The 24,362-nt window shown below is 49.0% G+C and overlaps 1 protein-coding gene across 5 annotated transcripts in view; it reads left to right on the top strand.

The window, feature by feature from the left end:
* Positions 1-24,362, top strand: part of NCOA2 (nuclear receptor coactivator 2) — a 207,794-nt gene that overhangs the window by 118,651 nt on the left and 64,781 nt on the right. For all 5 annotated transcript variants that reach the window (XM_038766425.1, XM_038766427.1, XM_038766426.1 and 2 more), the window contains one exon: positions 758-930. In XM_038766425.1, coding sequence (XP_038622353.1) covers positions 758-930 — 173 coding nt within the window. The remainder of the gene's footprint in view (positions 1-757; positions 931-24,362) is intronic.

The raw sequence follows: 24,362 nt of genomic DNA, 5'->3' as shown, positions 1-24,362 counted from the left end.
TCACTTTTGTTTCTGGCTGTGGTCGCTTTTTCTGTGGCTCCCGGCCCCGTTGGAGTAGCCAAAGCCACAGGACCACGGGGAAAAGCCGCAGCCCTGGTCTGGTCTGCCTTGGCTGTCCTCTCGAGGGTGGAGATGAGGGGGTCGTCCACACCGCTTCTGGGAAGACACACAAAATCAACCAGTCAATCAATCAATCAATCAATCGTATTTATTGAGCGCTTACTATGTGCAGAGCACTGTACTAAGCGCTTGGGAAGTACAAATTGGCAACACATAGAGACAGTCCCTACCCAACAGTGGGCTCACAGTCTAAAAGGGGGAGACAGAGAACAGAACCAAACATACCAACAGAATAAAATAAATAGGATAGAAATGTACAAGTAAAATAAATAAATAAATAAATAAATAGAGTAATAAATATGTACAACCATATATACATATACATAAAATCGCCTCCACCTCCCCGCCGGACACCTACCGTAGCGGGGAGCGGTCCGGCCCCAAAGCATTCTTGGTACCAGGGACCGGCCCACACTGCTTTTCATTCGGTCATATTTATTAAGCACTTACTGTGTGCAAAACACTCTACCAAGCGCTTGGGAGAATACACTAGAACAACTGACACATTCCCCGCCCACAATGGGCTTCCAGTCTAGCCTTGCTCGGAGCTTGCATCCGTTCAGCCGCCTTCACTAAATACCCCCGACTCACAATTTATTTTATTTTTCTATGCCCCCCGCCAATGACCCCTCGCCAGCCCGAAGAGGAACGCCGAGAAACGCAACCGCGAGCAGGAGAATAAATACATCGAAGAGCTGGCGGAGCTGATTTTTGCGAACTTCAACGACATCGACAACTTCAACTTCAAACCCGACAAATGTGCAATCCTGAAAGAGACTGTGAAGCGGATCCGTCAGATCAAAGAGCAAGGTAGGGAGGGGGCGGCCTCCCACGCCGCCCGAAATTCAGTCACCCCCACCCACTCCGATTCACGCCTCGGGGTTTAAATCCTTAATGAGGCGGTGAGGTACCGGCACAAGAATGGTGGTGGGTGTGGGGACCGGCGGGCGACGCGTAGCCTTGGCGGTGGTTTATAAAAAAGCTCTTCAGAAACTCCTGCTCAGAGGGAGGAGAGGCAGAGCTGAGGTCTAGTGATGCCACTGACCTCCTCCCGACAGGAGAGCACGAAGCCCGGGGCAGGGAGGGAAAGCAGCTTCTGGTTCGGTCGGTCTGGGACGAGGAGATAGTCATCTCCCTGGAATCTGTTTTCCAGAAGTCTTGGATCTCGCACTCTTTCCACCGAACCTTTCGATCGATCGGCGTTTTGGGTTCTTTTCAACCAGTGGTGTTCGTCTAGCGCTCATTGCACGCAGGGCGTTGTTCTAAGCGCGTCGCTGGGCCTCCGTCCCATCTGTCTCGCCGCCGACCCCTCGCCTCTGGCCTTGAATGCCCTCCTTCCTCAAATCCGACAAGCAGTGACTCTTTCCCCCAGCTTCAAAACCTCACTGAAGGCCCATCTCCTCCAAGAGGTCTTCCCTGACTAAGCCCCCCACCTCTTTCCTCTTCTTCACTCCCTCCTTCATCGCCCTGACTTGCTTCTTTTGTTCTCCCCCCGCCCCAGCCCCCCAGCACTTAAGTACATATCTATCATTTGTTTATTTCTATTCATGTCTGTCTCCCCTCTAGACTGCCAACTCGTGTCTGTTTATTGTTCTGTTGTCCTCTCCCAAGCGTTTAGTACAGTGCTCTGCAAACAAAGTGCTCGATAAATACGATTGAGTGAAAACTGGGCAGGCTTTTGAGGTTCTTGCAGAGCGGGGAGACAAGCGCTGTCTCTCCCTGTCCACGGGTCAGGCCTTCGATCTCTTTGGCGTGGAGCGGTCCGCTGGAGTCTAAGCTCCCTGAAGGTAGGGATCGCGGCTACCAGTTCTAAGGGATTCTCCCAGTAAGAGCTCTCAGCAGTGTGGTCTAATGGCCAGAACCCGGCCCTGGGGGTCAGAAGGTCTTGGGTTCCCATCCCGGCTCCGCCACTCTTCCGCTGCGTGACCTGGGGCAAGTCACTTCACTTCTCTGAGCCTCAGGTCCCTCATCTGGAAAATGGGCATGAAAACCGTGAGCCCAGTGTTGGACTGGGACTGGGTCCAACCCAATTACCTTGAATAATAATAATGATGGCATTTATTAAGCGCTTACTATGTGCAAAGCACTGTTCTAAGCGCTGGGGAGGTTACAAGGTGATCAGGTTGTCCCACGGGGGGCTCACAGTCTCAATCCCCATTTTACAGATGAGGGAACTGAGGCCCAGAGAATTTAAGTGACTTGCCCAAAGTCACACAACTGACAATTGGCGGAGCCAGGGTTTGAACCCACGACCTCTGACTCCAAAGCCCATGCTCTTCTCCACTGAGCCACGCTGCTTCTCTGAATCTGCTCCAGCGCTTAGTACAGCGCTCAGTACAGTGCCTGGCACATAGTAAGCAACATAGAAACGTAGCAACGTAGTAAGTAACAAGTACTGCAATCATAAGTATCATAACCCCTCGTCCCCCTCTCCATCCCCCCCGCCTTACCTCCTTCCCTTCCCCACAGCACCTGTATATATGTATAAATGTTTGTACGTATTTATTACTCTATTTATTTATTTTACTTGTACATATTCTATTTATTTTACTTTGTTAATATGTTTTGTTTTGTTCTCTGTCTCCCCCTTCTAGACTGTGAGCCCACTGTTGGGTAGGGACCGTCTCTAGACGTTGCCAACTTGGACTTCCCAAGCACTTAGTACAGTGCTCTGCACACAGTAAGCGCTCAATAAATATGATTGAATGAATGAATGAATAAGTATTATTATTGCTATAAGTATTATAGCAATAAGAATAAGTATTATTGCTATAATTAAAATTAATTAATTTAATTTAATTAAAATTAAATACCACTGATTTATTTGGCGCTCCAACTGCCTTCCATCTGGGCATGTGGGCCGAGCCTGGAGTGAGCATTCATTCACTTAATCGTATTTATTGAGCACCCACTGTGTGCAGAGCACTGTGCAGAGTAGAGAAGCAGCGTGGCTCGGTGGAAAGAGCCCGGCCTTTGGAGTCAGAGGTCATGGGTTCAAATGCCGGCTCTGCCAATCGTCAGCTGTGTGACTTTGGGCAAGTCGCTTCACTTCTCTGGGCCTCAGTTACCTCATCTGTAAGATGGGGATTAAAACTGTGAGCCCCATGTGGGACAACCTGATTACCTTGTAACCTCCCAGCGCTTAGGACGGTGCTTTGCACATAGTAAGCGCTTAATAAATGCCATTATTATTATTATTATTATCATTATTGCTGAGTGCTTGGGAGAGTAGGATACAGCGATACATTCCCTGCTGCTCTGCTGAGAGCTCACCTCCTCCAGGAGGCCTTCCCAGACTGAGCCCCTTCCTTCCTCTCCCCCTCGTCCCCCTCTCCATCCCCCCCATCTTACCTCCTTCCCTTCCCCACAGCACCTGTATATATGTATATATGGTTGTACATATTTATTACTCTATTTATTTTATTTGTACATATCTATTCTATTTATTTTATTTTGTTAGTATGTTTGGTTTTGTTCTCTGTCTCCCCCTTTTAGACTGTGAGCCCACTGTTGGGTAGGGACTGTCTCTATAGGTTGCCAATTTGTACTTCCCAAGCGCTTAGTACAGTGCTCTGCACATAGTAAGCGCTCAATAAATACGATTGATTGATTGATTGATTGATTGATTCCCTGCCCACAACAAGCAGGATTCCCCCCCAACCCCGGCCAGCCAGACTGAGCCCTGACCTCCGCTAGCTGTTGACCTCTGCCCTCTCCGGCCTGTCTCCCCGGGACCCATTCTGTAGGTCAAGGTGTCCTCAGGTGTCCTGTCCTCCCCCGCCCGGCGGTCACGTCTCCTCCGGGAGGGCCACCGGGAATAAGGGGCCCTACTTCGGGCTTGGATTTGTCCCAGCTGGCCGTTCTTCACCCGAGAAGAATCACCCCAAATCTGCGGCCGTTTTCAGCCCGGACATAAAGCGCACTGCCCGAGAAGCAGAGCAGTGAAGTGACTTGACCAAGGTCACCCGGCAGACAAATGAGAAGCACGGTGGGCAAGCAGAAGGATCGCAGCCTGGGAGTCAAAAGGAGCCGGGTTCTAGTCTTCCTCCCCACCTCCTCAACTGTCAGCTTGTTGTGGGCGGGGAACGGGACTCCTGATTCTGTTGTATTGTCATCATCATCATCATCAATCACGTTTATTGAGCGCTTACTATGTGCAGAGCACTGCACTAAGCGCTTGGGAAGCACAAATTGGCAACATATAGAGACGGTCCCTACCCAACAGTGGGCTCACAGTCTAAAAGGGGGAGACAGAGAACAAAACCAAACATGCTAACAAAATAAAATAAATAGAATAGATGTGTACAAGTAAAATAAATAAATAAATAAATAGAGTAAGTGTCCTCTCCCAGGCGCTTAGTACAGTGCTGTGCAAGCAGCAAGCGCTCAGTAAATACGCCCAACTGACCGACTCATTGAGTTGGCCTCCCGGACGGCCCTCAGGGAACCAGGTTGGCCGGCGAACCGCCACGGGAGATTTTGTCACGAATGATGATAGCGTTTATTAAGCGCTTACTATGTGCAAAGCACTGTTCTAAGCGCTGGGGAGGTTACAGGGTGATCAGGTTGTCCCCTGGGGGGCTCACAGTCTTAATCCCCATTTTACAGATGAGGTAACTGAGGCGCAGAGAAGTGAAGTGACTTGCCCAAAGTCACACAGCTGACAAGTGGCAGAGCCAGGATTCGAACCCATGACCTCTGACTCCAAAGCCCGGGCTCTTTCCACTGAGCCACGCTGCTTCTCAACGAATGAACTCCGGCCTGATTATCTCCATTTGCTACAGGGTTTGGCGTGCAGGAAATGCTTAACAAAGGTTGTCATCCTATCGTCATTGTTATTATCATCATTATTAATAATAATAATAATCATTATTATCATTATCATTAGTTTGGGAGCCCCTTTTCCACATTAACTGAAAGTGGTTTGAGACCAGGTAGATGTAGATCTTTGGCTTTGGGGAGTTTTTTTTTGGGGGGGAGGGGTGTGTGTGTGTGTGTGTGTGTGTGTGTGCGTGTGCGTGTGTGTGTGTGTGTGTGTGTCCTGGCTGTCAGAAAGTCATGGGTTCTAATCCCGGCTTTGCCATTGGTCTGCTCTGTGACCTTGGGCAAGCCACTTCACTTCTCTAGCCCTCAGTTCCCTCATTTGTAGAACGGGGATTGAGACCGCGAGCCCTACGTGGAACAGGGACTGAGTCCAACCTGATTTGTTTGTATCCACCCCAACGCTTAGTACAGTGTCTGGCACGTAGTAAGCACTTAGCAGATGCCACAACAATAATAAGAAGTGATGCCTGTCTACTTGTTTTGTTTTGTTGTCCGTCTCCCCCTTCTAGACTGTGAGCCCGTTGTTGGGTAGGGATTGTCTCTGTCTATTGCCGAATTGTACTTTCCAAGTGCTCAGTACAGTGCTCTGCACACAGTAAGCGCTCAAGAAATACGATTGAATGAATGAAAGTGGACACCCTTCTGACACTTCCTCTTCATTTGATCCCTCAAAAGCTTCAACTGCGCACCCTCTCTCTGGGCGTCTGCCCGGGGCCAAGCGTGATAGCGCTTTCTAGATGGAGAGCGCTTTACGGAGCACCTGCTGGGTGCAGAGCACTGTACTGGGCGCTTAGGAAAAGTCAGTAAAGGCCCTATGATCCCTGCTTATGGTGGGTGATGTGGAGTGCGGGGGCCACTCCTCTCAAAGCGACTTCTTCAGGCTGTGAGCTCGTCATGGGCAGCGAATATGTCTGTTTGTTGTTGTATTGTACTCTCCCAAGAGCTTAGTAAAGTGCTTTGCACACGGTAAGCGCCCAATAAGTAAGATTAAATGATTGCGTCCCGTCAGAAGCAGTCGGCCCCCTCACCTAGAGGCCGAGCCTTGCCCCTTCAGAATCCACCTCCACCGTCCAGCAGAAACCGTTCCGGGAGGAGATTGCGTGGGGCAGGGCACTGTACTAAGCGCTGGGGTGGTTACAAGCAAATCGGGCTGGGCACAGTCCATATCCCAGCTGGGGCTCACAGTCTCAATCCCCATTTTACAGATGAGGGAACTGATACCCCAAGAATTGAAGTGACTTGCCCACGGTCACGCAGCAGGCAAGTGGCAGAAGCAGAATTAGAACCCGTGACCTTCTGACTCTCAGGCCCGAGCTCTATCCACAAAGCCATGCTGCCTTTCAGTTATCAGTCAGTCATTAAGCGCTTAGTACAGTGTTCTGAACACAGTAAGCGCTCAATAAATACGATTGAATGTATGAAGTCACTTCATTTCTCCAGGCCTCAGTTACCTCATTTGTAAAATGGGGATTGAGTCTGTGAGCCCCATGTGGGACAGGGACAGGGTCCAACCTGATTTGCTTGTATCCACCCCAGCGCTTAGTACAGTGCCTGGCACATAGTAAGTGCTTAACAAATGCCATAATTATGATTATTATTATTTGTATACATTGAGAAGAGAAGCAGTGTGGCTCAGTGGAAAGAGCCCGAGCTTTGGAGTCAGAAGTCAAGGGTTCAAATCCCGGCTCTGCCAATTGTCAGCTGTGTGACTTTGGGCAAGTCACTTCACTTCTCTGTGCCTCAGTTCTCTCATCTGTAAAATGGGGACAAGGACGGTGAGCCCCACGTGGGACAACCTGATCACCTTGTATCCCCCCAGCGCTTAGAACAGTGCTTTGCACATAGGAAGTGCTTAACAAATACCATCATCATTATTATTACTATTACTGAGCGCACATTGTGTGCCGAGCACTGTGCTAAGCGATTGGGAGAGGGCAGTATCGTAATGTAGCAGTCACATATCCTGCCCCCAAGGAGCTGGCAGTCTGGAACATTCCTGCTCTCCCCGTCCTGCGGAGGAACCCGGGGCTCTCCCTCCGTAGAAGCAGCGTGGCTCAGTGGAAAGAGCCCGGGCTTTGGAATCAGAGGTCAGGGGTTCGATTCCCGGCTCCACCACGTCTGCTGTGTGACCTTGGGCAAGTCCCTTAACTTCTCCGAGCCTCAGTTACCTCATCTGTAAAATGGGGATTAAGACTGTGAGCCCCATGGGGGACAACTTGATCACCTTGTATTCCCCCCAGCGCTTAGAACAGTGCTCTGCACATAGTAAGCGCTTAACAAATGCCATCATTATTATTATTATTATTATTATTATTATTCCGTGTGGCCTGGGCTGCCGTTTCCCCGCCGGATCGAGATGCGTCCAGGCCGCCAGGCGGACGTGCTGTCCTCCCCCTATGTCCCCCACCCGTTCCCAAGCCTCACATTCCTTGGATGGATTCCCGATCGCCTAAGCGTGTCAGATGGAATCGGGTTTCCGCACCGCCCCCCGGGCATCGGACAAGTGACACAGTTATGGGCTGGCGCCGGGGTGACGTTTTCCCGCATCTACGCAGTTTCTGAAGGCTGAACCTTCCCAGAGCCTACAGGGTCCTCCTTCTCACCGAGCGATTTTCCATTTCGGCTTTGGCTCTTGGCCTCGGGTAAATAAATGGGCTCTCTGCGACATGCTTGCTACATACCAGACGCTGTACTAAGCGCTGGGGTGGGTACAGGGTGGTCAGGGTTGGGCACGGTCCCCAACCCACACAGGGCTCGCGGTCTCCTTGGGAGTATCGGCTGCATCTCGCTGGCCCGTGTTTTCGACAGTGGGGTGGAGGGGGGTACAGCGTGTCCGACTTGGATGGTAATAATAGTAATAATAATAATAATAGTTGTGTTTGTTAAGCGCTTACTATGGGCCAGGCACTTTACTAAGTGTTGCAGGGATGCAACAGTCCCTGCCCCGTGTGGGAATCACAGTCTCAATCCCCATTTTCCAGTTGAGGGACCGAGGCCCAGAGAAGTGAAGCGACTCGCCCAAAGTCACACGACAGACTTGTGTCGGAGCCGGGATTAGAACCCACGGCCTTCTGACTCCTCGTCCTGGGCTCTATAGAATAATAATATTCTATAATTGTGATATTATAATTATATATATAACATATAGATAATAATAATTCCCCATCTAGACTGTGAGCCAGTTGTTGGGTAGGGACCGTCTCTATATGTTGCCAACTTGTACTTCCCAGGTGCTTAGTACAGTGCTGCACACACAGTAAGCGCTCAATAAATATGATTGAATGAATGAATGAATAATAATAATCATGGCATTTGTTAAAGCGCTTATTATGTGCCACGTATTGTACTAAGCACTGGGGTGGATACGAGCCAAACTGGTTGTACACAGTCCCTGTCCCCTATGGGGCTCACAGTCTCAATCCCCATTTTCCAAATGAGGGAACTGAGGCCCAGAGAAGTGAAGTGACTTGTCCAAGGTCACAGCGCTATTACGTCATGCTGCTTCTCTATCCGCTGGACCATATAGAAGATGCCCCCCTGCCCCTCCAATCCTCAGTGGGATATTCTGATCTCAGGAGGCTCCGGGCCGATACCGTCCCCAGGCCGGTGTCACGGGGTGGTGGCTCAGCACTGAAAGGAGATTGAGACTGGGAGGTGGGGTGGGATTCATCCATTCATTCAATCAATCAATCAATCAATCGTATTTATTGAGCGCTTACTGTGTGCAGAGCACTGTACTAAGCGCTTGGGAAGTACAAGTTGGCAACATATAGAGACAGTCCCTACCCAACAGTGGGCTCACAGTCTAGAAGGGGGAGACAGAGAACAAAACCAAACATATTAACAAAATGCAATAAATAGAATAGATATGTACAAGTAAAATAAATAAATAGAGTAATAAATATGTACAAACATATATACATATATATGTAAATGTACAAGTGTACAAATCAGTACAAACATATATACAGGTGCTGTGGGGAGGGGAAGGACTGAGCTCCTTGTCTTCCCTCCCAAACCTTGTCCTCTCCCTGACTTTCCCATCTCTGTTGACGGCACTACCATCCTTCCCGTCTCACAAGCCCGCAACCTTGGTGTCATCCTCGACTCCGCTCTCTCATTCACCCCTCACATCCAAGCCGTCACCAAAACCTGCCGGTCTCAGCTCCGCAACATTGCCAAGATCCGCCCTTTCCTCTCCATCCAAACCGCTACCCTGCTAATTCAAGCTCTCATCCTATCCCGTCTGGACTACTGCACTAGCCTTCTCTCTGATCTCCCATCCTCGTGTCTCTCTCCACTTCAATCCATACTTCATGCTGCTGCCCGGATTATCTTTGTCCAGAAACGCTCTGGACATATCACTCCCCTCCTCAAAAACCTCCAATGGCTACCGATCAATCTGCGCATCAGGCAGAAACTCCTCACCCTGGGCTTCAAGGCTCTCCATCACCTCGCCCCCTCCTACCTCACCTCCCTTCTCTCCTTCTACTGCCCAGCCCGCACCCTCCGCTCCTCCACCACTAATCTCCTCACTGTACCTCGCTCTCGCCTGTCCCGCCATCGACCCCCCGGCCCATGTCATCCCCCGGGCCTGGAATGCCCTCCCTCTGCCCATCCGCCAAGCTAGCTCTCTTCCTCCCTTCAAGGCCCTGCTGAGAGCTCACCTCCTCCAGGAGGCCTTCCCAGATTGAGCCCCTTCTTTCCTCTCCCCCTCGTCCCCCTCTCCATCCCCCCGCCTTACCGCCTTCCCCTCCCCACAGCACCTGTATATATGTATATATGGTTGTACATATTTATTACTCTGTTTATTTATTTATTTATTTATTTTACTTGTACATTTCTATCCTACTTATTTTATTTTGTTGGTATGTTTGGTTCTGTTCTCTGTCTCCCCCTTTTAGACTGTGAGCCCACTATCGGGTAGGGACTGTCTCTATGTGATGCCAATTTGTACTTCCCAAGCGCTTAGTACAGTGCTCTGCACATAGTAAGCGCTCAATAAATACGATTGATTGATTGATTGATTGATTGAAGGAGGTAGGGCAGGGGGGATGGCTACTCACTGCTCCTGCACGTATATCTTTATTTTTTGAAGGGTGCTAATCAATCAATCAGTCAATGGTATTTATTGAGCGCTTACTGTGTGCAGAGCACTGTACTAAGCGCTTGGGAAGTACAAGTCGGCAACATCTAGAGACGGTCCCTACCCAACAGTGGGCTCACAGTCTAGAAGGGGGAGACAGACAACAAAACCAAACATACTAACAAAATGAAATAAATAGAATAGATATGTACAAGTAAAATAAATAAATAAATAGAGTAATAAATATGTACAAACATATATACATGTATATGTAAATGTACAAATGTACAAATCTGTACAAACATATATACAGGTGCTGTGGGGAGGGGAAGGAGGTAGGGCAGGGGGGATGGCTACTCACTGCTCCTCCTGCACGTACATCTTTATTTTTTGAAGGGTGCTAAGCGTCTACTACGGGTCCATTCAATGTCCAGCACTGTACTGGGCGCTTGGGAGAGGCGTGATAAAAACGGTAGGACCAGACGAGCTGACAGTGAAGAGGCACATTTATTGAGCACTTAATGTGTGCAGAGCACTGTACTAAGCGCTTGGGAGAGGAGAGCAGAACAATAAACAGACACATTCCCTGCCCACAGCGAGCTGACAGTCTAGAGGGACAGACAGGAATAGAAATAAGTAGAAAGATATGGACAGAATTGCTGTGGGACTGGGCGGGGGGGTGAATAATTTAACTCTGGCCCCTTGTTTTTCCATTTCAAAACCTCTGCTGCCTTTAAAAAGCCCTTGAAATGTTCCGAGATTTCATTATTCAAGCCTCCGTGCCTTGGATTTGGTTTTCTCTACCGCAATCAAGGTTAATAATAGTAATAATAATAATGATGATGGCATTTATTAAGCGCGTACTATGTGCAAAGCACTGTTCTATCATCATCATCAATTGTATTTATTGAGCGCTTACTATGTGCAGAGCACTGTGCTAAGCGCTTGGGAAGTACAAATTGGCAACATGTAGAGACAGTCCCTACCCAACAGTGGGCTCACAGTCTAAAAGGGGGAGACAGAGAACAAAACCAAGCATACCAACAAAATAAAATAAATAGAATAGATATGTACAAGTCACTAAGTTCTAAGCACTGGGGAGGTTACAAGGTGATCAGGTTGTCCCTTGGGAGGCTCACAGTCTTAATCCCCATTTTACAGATGAGGTAACTGAGGCACAGAGAAGTTAAGCGACTCGACCTGGAAATTAGCAGAGCTGGGATTCGAACCCGTGATCTCTGACTCCAAAGCCCGGGCTCTTTCCACTGAGCCACGCTGCTTATTTGCTCACACGCTGCCCCGTCGGGTGTAGAGGGTGGTCTTTTCTGCAGATTTGTTTCCTCCGTCCTTTTCTTGCTTTTTGTTCCACGCCGGTCTCTGCTCTGTCTCGTACGTGAAGTCCCCTTTCTTCCCACGTTCCCCGAGACACAGGACGTTTCTGTCCCTGTCAGTGTAATTCCTTGCCGCACTATTGATTCCAGGACTTCCCTCTTCCCGGTTTCTCTCTCTAATCGACGAGTTTTGTTCCTTGAAGCTCAGAGCACTTTCCAGGTATTAATGCGTCAAGCCCCATAATGGCCCGGTGAAATACAAGCCCACGTGTACGCGTGATTTTGAGTTAACACCGTCGTTGGCCGACGATCCGGTCTCCGACGTTGCCGCCTCTCAGCCGAGCACCAACATTCGTAAAGCCCGGGCTCTGGAGTCAGAGGTCGTGGGTTCTAATCCCGGCTCCACCACTTGTCCGCTGTGTGACTTTGGGCAAGTCGGTTAACTTCTCTGGGCCTCAGTTACCTCATCTGGAAAATGGGGGTGAAGGCTGTGAGCCCCAAGTGGGACAACCTGGTAACCTTATATCTACCCCAGTGCTTAGAACGGTGCTTGGCGCATAGTGAGCGCTTAAATACCAACGTTATTGTTAGAGAAGCAGCGTGGCTCAGCGGAAAGAGCACGGGCTTGGGAGTCAGAGGTCGTGGGTTCTAATCCCGGCTCCGCCACTTATCAGCTGTGTGACTTTGGGCGAGTCACTTAACCTCTCTGTGCCTCAGTTACCGCATCTGGAAAATGGGGATTAAGACTGTGAGCCTCAGGTGGGACAACCTGATTACCTTGTATCTACCCAGTGCTTGGAACAGTGCTTAGCACGTAGTAAGCGCTTAACAAATACCAAAATTATTATTATTATCACTGTGATTATTATTATTATTGTTTTTGTTCGTTTGCCACAGAGAGACTGTGTGACTTTGGGCAAGTCACTTAACTTCTCTGTACCTCAGTTACCGCATCTGGATAATGGGGATTAAGACTGTGAGCCCCATGTGGGACAACCTGATTACCTTGTATCTACCCAGTGCTTGGAACAGTGCTTAGCACGTAGTAAGCGCTTAACAAATACCAAAATTGTTATTATTATCACTATGATTATTATTGCTATTATTGTTTTTGTTCGTTTGCCACAGAGAGACTGTGTGACTTTGGGCAAGTCACTTAACTTCTCTGTGCCTCAGTTACTGCATCTGGAAAATGGGGATTAAGACTGTGAGCCTCAGGTGGGACAACCTGATTCCCTTGTATCTACCCAGTGCTTGGAACAGTGCTTAGCACGTAGTAAGCGCTTAACAAATACCAAAATTATTATTATTATCACTGTGATTATTATTATTATTATTGTTGTTTTTGTTCGTTTGCCACAGAGAGACTGTGTGACTTTGGGCAAGTCACTTAACTTCTCTGTACCTCAGTTACCGCATCTGGATAATGGGGATTAAGACTGTGAGCCCCATGTGGGACAACCTGATTACCTTGTATCTACCCAGTGCTTGGAACAGTGCTTAGCACGTAGTAAGCGCTTAACAAATACCAAAATTGTTATTATTATCACTGTGATTATTATTGCTATTATTGTTTTTGTTCGTTTGCCACAGAGAGACTGTGTGACTTTGGGCAAGTCACTTAACTTCTCTGTGCCTCAGTTACTGCATCTGGAAAATGGGGATTAAGACTGTGAGCCTCAGGTGGGACAACCTGATTCCCTTGTATCTACCCAGTGCTTGGAACAGTGCTTAGCACGTAGTAAGCGCTTAACAAATACCAAAATTATTATTATTATCACTGTGATTATTATTATTATTATTGTTTTTGTTCGTTTGCCACAGAGAGACTGTGTGACTTTGGGCAAGTCACTTAACTTCTCTGTACCTCAGTTATCGCATCTGGATAATGGGGATTAAGACTGTGAGCCCCATGTGGGACAACCTGATTACCTTGTATCTACCCAGTGCTTGGAACAGTGCTTAGCACGTAGTAAGCGCTTAACAAATACCAAAATTGTTATTATTATCACTATGATTATTATTGCTATTATTGTTTTTGTTCGTTTGCCACAGAGAGACTGTGTGACTTTGGGCAAGTCACTTAACTTCTCTGTGCCTCAGTTACTGCATCTGGAAAATGGGGATTAAGACTGTGAGCCTCAGGTGGGACAACCTGATTCCCTTGTATCTACCCAGTGCTTGGAACAGTGCATTGCACATAGTAAGCGCTTAACAAATACCACAATTTTATTTTTATCACTGTTATTATTACCATTCGTTTGCCACAGAGAGACTGGCATGGCGCTCCGTGACCCGGAAAGGAGTGGCTCTTTTCCGGGCAGGATCCAATCAGTCGATCGATCAATCAATCAGTGGTACTGATTGAGAGCTTACTGTGTGCAGAGCACCGTACTACTAAGAGCTCTGCATCAAACAAAAACACCTCACCGTTGGCTTTACCTCCTTCCATCTTACCCATCTTACCTCCTTCCCTTCCCCACAGCACCTGTATCTATGTATATATGTGTTTGTACATATTTATTACTCTATTTATTTATTTTACTTGTACATATCTATTCTATTTATTTTATTTTGTTAGTATGTTTGGTTTTGTTCTCTGTCTCCCCCTTTTAGACTGTGAGCCCACTGTTGGGTAGGGACTGTCTCTATATGTGGCCAACTTGTACTTCCCAAGCGCTTAGTACAGTGCTCTGCACACAGTAAGCGCTCAGTAAATACGATTGATTGATTGATTGATTTAAAGTCCTCAATCGTTTCGCCCCCTCCTCATATCCAACAGTGACTCTCCCCCCTTTCAAAGCCTTCTTAAATCCCATCTCCTCCAAGAGGCCTTCCCCAACTAAAGCTCCCCTCTTCCCTTCTCCCACTCCCTTCTGCGTCTACCTGACTTGCTCCCTTTATTCATCCCCCGCCTCCCAATTCCACCCCCTGTAGCCTGTAAGCTTGCTGTGGGCAGGGAATGTGTCTGTTTATCGTCGTATAGTATGCTCCCAATTGCTTCGTAAAGTGCTTTGCACACAGTAAGTGTTTAATCGATACGATTGAGTGAAGGAACAACAGAATTAGCAGACGTGTTCCCTGCCCCATCGCTAACGGACAGAACGAGGGGCGCGGGCGAAAGTGGCACCGAGCAATGAACTCGTCAGCGTCACAAAAAGAGCAGCCCGGGTGAGGGTATACAAGTGTGGTTGTGGCTGAGGTACACTCCGTTCACTTTTTTAGCCACTCACTCCCCCACCTGTGAATTTTGGGGCCGGGGGTGTCATCTCTGAGGAAGGACAGTCCCCTTTTAGACTGTGAGCCCACTGTTGGGTAGGGACTGTCTCTGTATATTGCCAATTTGTACTTCCCAAGCGCTTAGTACAGTGCTCTGCACATAGTAGGCGCTCAATAAATACGATTGATGATGATGATGATGATGATGACGACAACTCAGTGGAGAGATAGATGGTTAGTTGGTGGGTTTTTTTATGGTATTTGTTAAGCGCATTCTATGTTCCGGGCAAATGTTGTAAGCCCTGAGGTAGAACTAATACCGTAATTGCTATCCAAGCTAATCACTTGTCCGACATGGGGCTCATAGTCTTAATCCCCATTTTCAGTCGAGGTAACTAAGGCCCAGAGAAGTGACTCACCCAAGGTCACACGGCCGACAAGTGGCAGAGTCGGGATTAGAACCCAGGTCCTTTTGATGCCCAGGCTCTAGCCACTAGGCCACGCCGCCCCTCAGGAGGGCTGAGGTCGAAGCAGGCTGCGTCAGGGGAAGGGATAAGAAGCCAGGGATTATCCTTTGCGGAGTCGGCATGGAATTCTGCTACCCGGGAAGCAGGGCGCCCAAACGATGCCCTGGCACACATCCGCGGGGAGACCGAACCGGGATGCGGCCCAGGCCGGCTGCCCGATGGGGCCGGGATCCTGTCCCGATCCTCGACCATGTTCCTCGACCTCACCCACGAGTCCCTGAGGGACAGAACCGGATTGGCGCGGTGGCAGCCGGGCGGAGCGGGGCATGGGTGTGTGGCGGGTGGAAGGGGTGACGTCGGCTCAGTTTCTGTTCGGAGGCGAGTTAACGAGCCGGGTGGCCCAAGGCCTCTGATAAAATCACCCGGCTGAGCCACGCGACTCAGCCGGTGGAGCCGGGAGAGCCTCCTTGACTCCAGAGAGTCCGGCTCCCAGTTGACATTTGTGTGGGCGTCCGGTAATTATATCGGGGCAACAAGAGGCTTGGCTTCTGGGTGAGGCTGGCGACACGGGTGGGGAGGCGAGCAGGATGTGCCGTCTGCCACAATTTAGGGTCGCCCCGCCCCATTGAGAGAGACCTGAGGTCAAGTCGGTCAGTCAGTGGTGTTTATTGAGCGCTTACTGTGTGCAGAGCACTCTACTAAGCGCTTGGGAGAGGACAATAAAACAGACGCATTCCCTGCCCACAACGAGTAGCAGATCAGTGAGATCAGGGCAAAGAGGAGGCCAGGAATTTACGGAGAGTCACTCTCGTGACAGGTCCAGTAATTAACAGACCGCAAAACATTTTCCCAGAGCACTGCCACGTTCTGACTCCATTATGTTGTTTTTTTTTAATGGCATTTCTTAAGCACTTACGTAATCATAATAAAAGCTGTGGTATGTGTTAAGCGCTTACTGTGGGCTAAGCACTGGAGTCGATACGAAGTAATTGGGTTGGACACAGTCCCTGTCCCTCATAGGGCTCACAGTCTTCATCCCCATGTCACAGTTGAGAAGCAGCGTGGCTCAGTGGAAAGAGCCCGGGCTTTGGAGTCAGAGATCAATCAATCAATCAATCAATCATATTTATTGAGTGCTTACTATGTGCAGAGCACTGTACTAAGCGCTTGGGAAGTACAAATTAGCAACATATAGAGATAGTCCCTACCCAACATTGGGCTCACAGTCTAAAAAGATCAAGGGTTCAAATCCCGGCCCCGCCACTTGTCAGCTGTGTGACTTTGGGCAAGTCACTTCACTTCTCTGGTCCTCAGTTACCTCATCTGTAAAATGGGGATTAAAACTGTGAGCCCCACATGGGACAACCTGATCTCCTTGTAATCTCCCCAGCGCTTAGAACCGTGCTTCGCACATAGTAAGCACTTAATAAATGACATCTTTATTATTATTATTAAAATGGGGATTAAAACTGTGAGCCCCCCGTGGGGCAACCTGATCAATCACCTTGTTACCTCCCCAGCGCTTAGAACAGTGCTTTGCATATAGTAAGTGCTTAATAAATGCCATCATTATTATTATTGAGGCCCAGAGAAGTGACGCCCAGGGTCACACAGCAGACACACGGCAGAGCCGGGATTAGAACCCAGGTCCTCTGGGCTCTCTCCATTGGGCCACTCTACTGATTGATTGCCCTCTCCCAAGCGGTCAGCAGAGCTGTCTGCTCCCAGTAAGCGCTCAACAAATGCGATGGACAGATTGATTGTTCGACAGGGGGTCGGGGGGATGGCAGCCGATGTGCCTGACCGGTGGACCAGAAGACCCTGGGGTGGGGGCGGGAGGGTCGCAGAAGCGGGAAGGGGTAATGAGGACACTGTCCCGGGAAGCCCCTCTTCTGGGAAGAAGCACAGCTGGCCCGCTTGAATATGCAGTGCTAGAGATTTCAGGAGCTTGGGGAGAGATGCGTGCATTAATAGTGGTGAGATAAGCGCTTTTGGAGAGAGGGAGAGGGCGGGTGGACAGATAGGCAAGTAGGCAGCGCAAGCAGGGCCCGCTGTTTGCAGAACGCTTCCTAATGAATAAGAACGCCCCACCAACTCCCCGGCCCATATGGCAGCTTGTCTAATTTTAGCTCCGGCCAGAATTCTCTCCCGCTTCACCTCCAAAAACCTCGCAGATGCCACCGAGATTTCCCGGAATACCGGGCCCGTGGGGCCTGACCCGAAACGGCCCCCCGGAGCCACCGGGAATCTCCCCCTTTCCCCCCACAAGGGTATCCCCGTCCCGAAGGGCGAGGGATTGGGGATTGGAGTCCTGCCTCCCAAGATTTCTGAGGGAGCTTCGTCAGTCAGAGCGGAGCGGGGGGAATTAGTCGCCCCCGAGACTCCGACTTGGACCCCCCCTTGGGGCTGGCAGGTTTTGGAAAAGGCTCTAGACTGAAAGCTTGTTGTGGACAGGGAATGTGTCTGTTTAATGTTTTATTGGACTTTTCCAAGCAAGTAGTACCTCGTTCCCTCACTGTACCTCATTCTCACCTGCCCCACCGTCGACCCCTGGCCTGGAATGCTCTCCCTCCACACATCCACCAAGCTAGCTCTCTTCCTCCCTTCAAAGCCCTACTGAGAGCTCACCTCCCCCAGGAGGCCTTCCCACACTGAGCCCCCTTTTCCTCTCCTCCTCCCCATCCCCCCCCGCCCTACCTCCTTCCCCTCCCCACAGCACCTGTATATATGTTTGTACAGATTTATTACTCCATTTATTTTACTTGTACGTATTTACTATTTTATTTATTTTGTTAATGATGTGCATCTAGCTTGATCTCTATTTATTCTGATGACACCTGTCCACATGTTTTGTTTTGTTGTCTGTCTCCCCCTTCTAGACCGTGAGCCCGTTGTTGGGTAGGGACCATCTCTATATGTTGCCAACTTGTACTTCCCAAGTGCTTAGTACAGTTTTCTGCACACAGTAAGCTCTCAATAAATATGATTGAATGAATGAATGAATTAGTACGATGCTCTGCAGACAGGAAGCGCTCAATAAATACGACTGAATGAACAAATAAGTAAGGCACCACTGGAGAACACGGCTTCCCCCGTGGACGAAGGTGGAGATGAGGTGGTTGCCCTCCACATAGTGGTGACGGAGGCACTTATTGAGCGTCCCCTGGATGCAGGGCACTGAACTGAGCGCTTGGGAAAGGAACAGTGGATGCAGTGCACTGAGCTGAGCCCTTGGGAAAGGACCACAGAGCTCACCTACCTGCTGGCAGCACCTGTTCAGTGGTATTTATGGAGCGCTTACTGTGTGCAGAGCACTGCACTGAGCGCTTGGAAGAGTACGGTAGGATGGGTGGATCTGGTACGATCGCTGGCAACTCACAATCTCGTGGCAGAGACACATGTCAAAAAAATTTCAATACGCTTTTTCAACGACAATAACGTAGGTTAGAGATAGCATTTGTGGCATAGTTGGCTAGAGCCCGGTCCTGGGGGTCAGAAGGTCATGGATTCTAATCCCGGCTTCGCCAAGTGTCTGCTTGGTGACCTTGGGCAAGTTACTTTGCTTCTCCGGGCCTCAGTTCCCTCATCTGGAAAAAATGGGGATTGAGACTGTGAGCCCCACCCACGGGGGACAGGAAATGCATCCAACCCGATTTGCTTGTATGCACCCTAGCACTTTGTATGGTGCCTGGCACATAGTAAGGGCTGACTAAATACCATTATTCTTAGTATTATTATTATTATTTTTCTAAGCAGCACCATGAAGAAAAGCCTGGGGAGCCCCCAGAAGGCCATCCTTCCTGTCTGCCAATCCTTGTGGACCATCCCAGGAGAAGCAGTGTGGCTCAGTGGAAAGAGCCCAGGCTTTGGAGTCAGAGGTCAGGGGTTCAAATCCTGGCTCTGCCAATTGTCAGCTGTGTGACTTTGGGCAAGTCACTTAACTTCTCTGGGCCTCAGTTCCCTCATCTGTGGAATGGGGAGTAAGAGTGTGAGCCCTTTGTGGGGCAAGGACTGTGTCCCACCCTATTATCTCGTATCTGCCCCAGTGCTTTGAACCACGCCTGGCGCATGGTAAGCGCTTAACAAATACCATAATTATTGTTAGTAGTATTATTAGTACGCCTCTCAGGGTCGCACCTGGAGAGTTTCCAGGATTCTACCAGTCTCGAATTTGGCAGGGAGAATCAAGTGGAGGCGTAGAGAGAAGCAGCGTGGCTCAGTGGAAAGAGCCCGGGCTTTGGAGTCAGAGGTCAGGGGTTCAAATCCCAGCTCCGCCAATTGTCAGCCGTGTCACTTTGGGCAAGTCACTTCACTTCTCTGGGCCTCTGTAAAATGGGGATTAAGACTGTGAGCCCCCCGTGGGACAACCTGATCACCTTGTAAGCTCCCCAGCGCTTAAAACAGTGCTTTGCACATAGTAAGCGCTTGATAAATGCCAACATTGTTGTAGCCATTCCGTTCCAAGCTTGGACAGTGGCTAGCGAGCGGAAGGCAATCTGCTGCAAGTCAAAACTCACCTGTGCTGGGCAGCTGTGACATGGGAGAGAGATTTGGCAGTGGGGACGGGGTGGCTCAAGTTTACCATGTGGTGGAGGCATTGGTAAACCACTTCTGTATTTTTTTACCAAGAAAACGTTAGGGATACACCACCAGAACGATTGCAGATGGAGGTGGGGCGTTCTGGGAGAGACGTGTCCATGGTGTCGCTAAAGGTCGGGGATGACTCAACAACATAAGACGAGATTATTAGTATTTTTATTAAGATGTTCTCGGAGCTGAGCGGTTCGTCCCCCGGAGAGACGGGCTCCCCTTCTCGTCTTCTTGCCAAGGAAAGTCTCTGGGGTAACTTTCTCCATCGCCCGTTACTAGAGAACGTAAAACTTGGGAGGTTTGGGCCTTCAGAAACAGCTTCCAAAAATCTGCGTCTCTCGGGAGACAAACACACGGGGAGTGGCAAGAGAAAAGTTTTTTCTCCATCACCCAACAGCCCTGGAGAAAAAAGAAAAGAAAAACCCAAAGCGTCTTTCTGTCAGCTGCCGTTTAGCTCTGGGGAGGTTTCCTTCCCAATGGCCCCTTTCCGTACACTGCAGAAAAGAAGCTGAATAATAATAATAACAGTTGTGGTATTTGTTAAATGCTAACTCTGTGCCAGGCACTGTACAAGTGCTGGGGGGGATACAAGCAAATCGGGCTGGACACAGTCCCTATCCCACGAGGGGCTGACAGTCTTATCCCCATTTTCCAGACGAGGGAACCGAGGCACAGAGAAGTGAAGTGACTCGCCAAGGTCACACAGCAGACAGGTGGCGGAGCCGGGATTAGAACCCAGGTCCTTCTGCCGCCCTGTATCGCGACGCTGCTTCTCTCGGCAGTCTTCCATGTAAGCATAGGCCCAGTGTCACCAGAAAGCAACTCCACCCAGGCACTTTGGCAAAAGAGCCTTGTCTTTTCCCCAATCTTTCCAGTCACCGGGCCCAGCGGCTGCCTGGTGCCGCCTCTCTCCCCTTCCCTTTTCTTCCGGGAGGAAAGGACGATGGGGGAATCGCAGCGAGTTGGAAGAAATAAACAGGCGGCGTGTAGCGTGCACGTTTTGGCTTCCCCTTTTGTGGTGCGGGTGAGTCATCTGGACGGGAGCCCTCAGTGGGCCGAGTTTGGATCTCCGAAACCTAATGACTTTGGCTCATGCTCCGGGATCGCGGAGGGAGGGATGGAGGAGCCCGCTCGAAGAAACCGCTTCACTTAGGCCCGGTGGGGAGGAGACGGGCCATCTCTCCCGGCCGTCCCACCGGGGAAGAACTGTGCTGAGGCAGCTCTGAAGCTGCGCTCAATAAATACGATTGAATGAATGAATGCATTCATTTTACGTGTACATATTTATTCTATTTATTTTATTTGGTTTATATGTTTTGTTGTCTGTCTCCCCCTTCTAGACTGTGAGCCCGCTGTTGAGTAGGGACCGTCTCTATATGTTGCCAACTTGTACTTCCCAAGTGCTTAGTACAGTGCTCTGCACACAGGAAGCGCTCAATAAATACGATTGAATGAATGAATGAATGAATGATCTCAGCCTAGGCTGGGAGGTCCCACTTGGTGATCTTGGTGGGGAGGACGGGGGTCCTCGAGTCCTTTTTCCCCTCTCCATCGCCCCGACTCCCTCCCTCTGCTCTACCCACAGCACTTGTGTATATATGTACATATTATTTTATTTACTTTATTAATGATGTGTATATATATATCTATGATTCTATTTTTTTTTATGCTATTGATGCCTCTTTGCTTGTTTTGTTTTGTTGTTTGTCTCCCCCCTCCTAGACTGTGAGCCTGTTGTTGGGTAGGGATGTCCCTCTCTGTTGCCAAATTGTACTTTCCAAGCATTTAGTACAGTGCTGTGCACACAGTAAGCGCTCAATAAATACGATTGAATGAAGGAAAGAAAGAAACAGTGGATTCAGAAACGTAAGATAAATAGGCATGAAAGCTCTGAGCCCCTGGAAGTGTCATCTGAAGGCCCGTTTTTATTTCCGTTTGAGGATTTCCATCCGGAACTGACCCGATAGGATGTGATTGGGAGCCCTCATTCCCAAGAAACAATCCTGCGGCAGAAAATGGGGGGTTATTTTTATCACCTGCCGGGGAGCGGAGGGGTGAGGCAAAATAAAGCTAAGTCAAGGTGACTGGTGGCCCTGGGAGAAACGCTTCTTTTAAAATATTAAAAAGCATGCTCTGATCGAGTGCCCCCTCCAGAAGTGTAAACATAGCTAAGCATATTTATATCTGGAAAGTGGAAAGAACGTACGGATCATTAAAGTGCCCCCACGGTCAGCGTAACGGTATCGCTCAAAGGAGCCCTTTCCTCGCTTTTAGTCTCCAAGCTAGCTTGGCGGTGCACAGAGATGGTTGAACACATCCTATAAAGTATCCAAATACCATAAATTCGAGGCCTGTTTAAACCAATTACACTGTGAATCTCCATCGATGAGAAACCATCCACCGACCGGGGGCCAGATCAGATTGAGAGAATATCGACCTCCCCGGCGGACGTCTGTCGGGGAGCGGCGAGAGCCGAGGGCTAGCCGCTGGGATCCCCGTAATAATAATAATAATGGCATTTATTAAGCGCTTACTATGTGCAAAGCACTGTCCGTAGTCATCGGCGGGCCACCGAGGCACCCCTCGGCCTCAGCTAATGATGGTATCTGTTAAGCGCTTGCTCTGCGGACTAAACGCCGGGGTGGATGCGAGTGAATGGAGTTGGACACAGTCCCCGTCCCACGTGGGGCTCACAGTCTCAATCCCCATTTTCCAGCTGAGGGAACTGAGGCCCAGAGAAGTGAAGTGACTTGCCCGAGGTCACACAGCACCTTGGAGCTGTGGCGGAGCCGGGATTAGAACCTGTGACTTTCTGATTCCCAGTCCCGCGCTCTGTCTGCTGTGCCATGCTGCTTCCTCCTTCATTGTGAGCAGGGACTGTATCTACCAACTCTACTATATGGTCCTCTCCCAAGCGCTTAGTACAGTGCTGTGCACACAGAAACCACTCAATGAAGAAGCAGCGTGGCTTAGTAGATAGAGCCCAGCCTGGGAGTCTGAAGGACATGGGTTCTAATCCTGCCTCTGCGACTTATAATGATAATAATAATAATAGCAGTGAGCTCACAGACTAGAGCTCAATACAAATAAATAAACATCAATATAAATAAATAAAATTACAGATATATACATACTAATAGCTTGGGAAAGGACAATACAGAAGAGTTGGTAGACCAGTAGTTTATCTAGAGGGAGAGAGAGATATTGAAATAAATTAAAGATGTATACATAAGTGCTGAGGATGGGACAAATAAGTGCTTAAAGTGAAGCCAGAGTTGGCTGAAAATACAAATAAATGTACCTCAGTAGCATGACCTAGTGGAATGACTATGGGCCTGGGAGTCGGAGGACCTGAGTTCTAATCCTGCTCTGCCACTTGCCTGCTCTGTAACCTTGGGTAAATCACGTAACTTCTCTTGTGCCTCAATTACCATGTCCTGTGGGATGTTGATCGGGTCCAAACTGATTAGCTTGTGAGTGATACATATGTGAGTACACATATGTACATACTCTTGAACATGTTTACTATCCTATTTTATTTTGTTAATATGTTTTGTTTTGTTGTCTGTCTCCCCCTTCTAGGCTGTAAGCCCACTGTTGGGTAGGGACCATCTCTATATGTTGCCGATTTGTACTTCCCAAGCACTTAGTACAGTGCTCTGCACACAGTAAGCACTCAATAAATGCGATTGAATGAATGAATGACTGAATAATAATAATAATAATAATAATGGTATTAATTAAGCGCTTACTATGTGCCAAGCACTGTTCTAAGCGCTGGGGAGGTTACCAGGTGATCAGGTTGTCCCACGGGGGGCTCACAGTCTTAATCCCCATTTTTACAGATGAGGTCACTGAGGCCCAGAGAAGAACTGAGGCCCAGAGAAGAGAAGCTTATCTGCTCTGTGACCTTGGGCAAATCACTTCACTTCTCTGGGCCTCAGTTCCTTCATCAGGTAAATGGGGGTGAAGACCGTGAGCCCCATGAGGGCAGGGACTGTGTCCAACCCAATTAGCTTGTATCTCCCCCAGCACTTAGAACAGTGCTTGACACGTGGTAAGCGCTTAATAAATAGCATCATTATTATTAAAATCACACCTCCTCTAAGAGACCATCCTGACTAGGTCCTAATTTCCTCTCTTAGCCTTCCTCTATATGTCACCTATGCACTTGGCTCTGTAACCCCTAAAATATTTCCACGGGAAACAGCGTGGCTCAGTGGCGAGAGCCCAGGCTTGGGAGTCAGAGGTCGTGGGTTCAAATCCCAGCTCTGTCACTTGTCAGCTGTGTGACTTGGGGCATGTCACTTCACTTCTCTGGGCCTCAGTTCCCTCATCTGTAAAACGGGGATGAAGACTGTGTGTCCCACGTGGGGCAACCTGATTACCTTGCATCTACCCCAGCACTTCGAACAGTGCTTGGCACGTAGTAAGCGCTTAACTGATACCTTTTAGAAAAAAAAAAATACAAGTGATGGATTCGATTGTAATCCTGTTGTTCTCTCCCAAGCGTTCAGTACAGTGCTCCGTACAGTAGGCGTCCAATACCCAGGATTAGTTTTGTCCTCCCTGGGCCTCCTTAAACAGGTAGATCGTTTGACATCTCATGGCTCTGGGGCTGAGGAGACCGATCTTTCTCTGTTGCTTTTTTTAGAAATCTCGGTTCCTCTTCTTAGTGACTTAGCAACCAACAGAGAGAGAGAAGCAGCGTGGCCTAATGGAAAG

This window comes from Tachyglossus aculeatus, chromosome 25 (genome assembly GCF_015852505.1).
Source record: "Tachyglossus aculeatus isolate mTacAcu1 chromosome 25, mTacAcu1.pri, whole genome shotgun sequence".
Lineage (NCBI taxonomy): Eukaryota > Metazoa > Chordata > Mammalia > Monotremata > Tachyglossidae > Tachyglossus > Tachyglossus aculeatus.
Note: the sequence above shows the minus strand (reverse complement) of the source record. Positions and strands in the feature narration are given on the sequence as shown.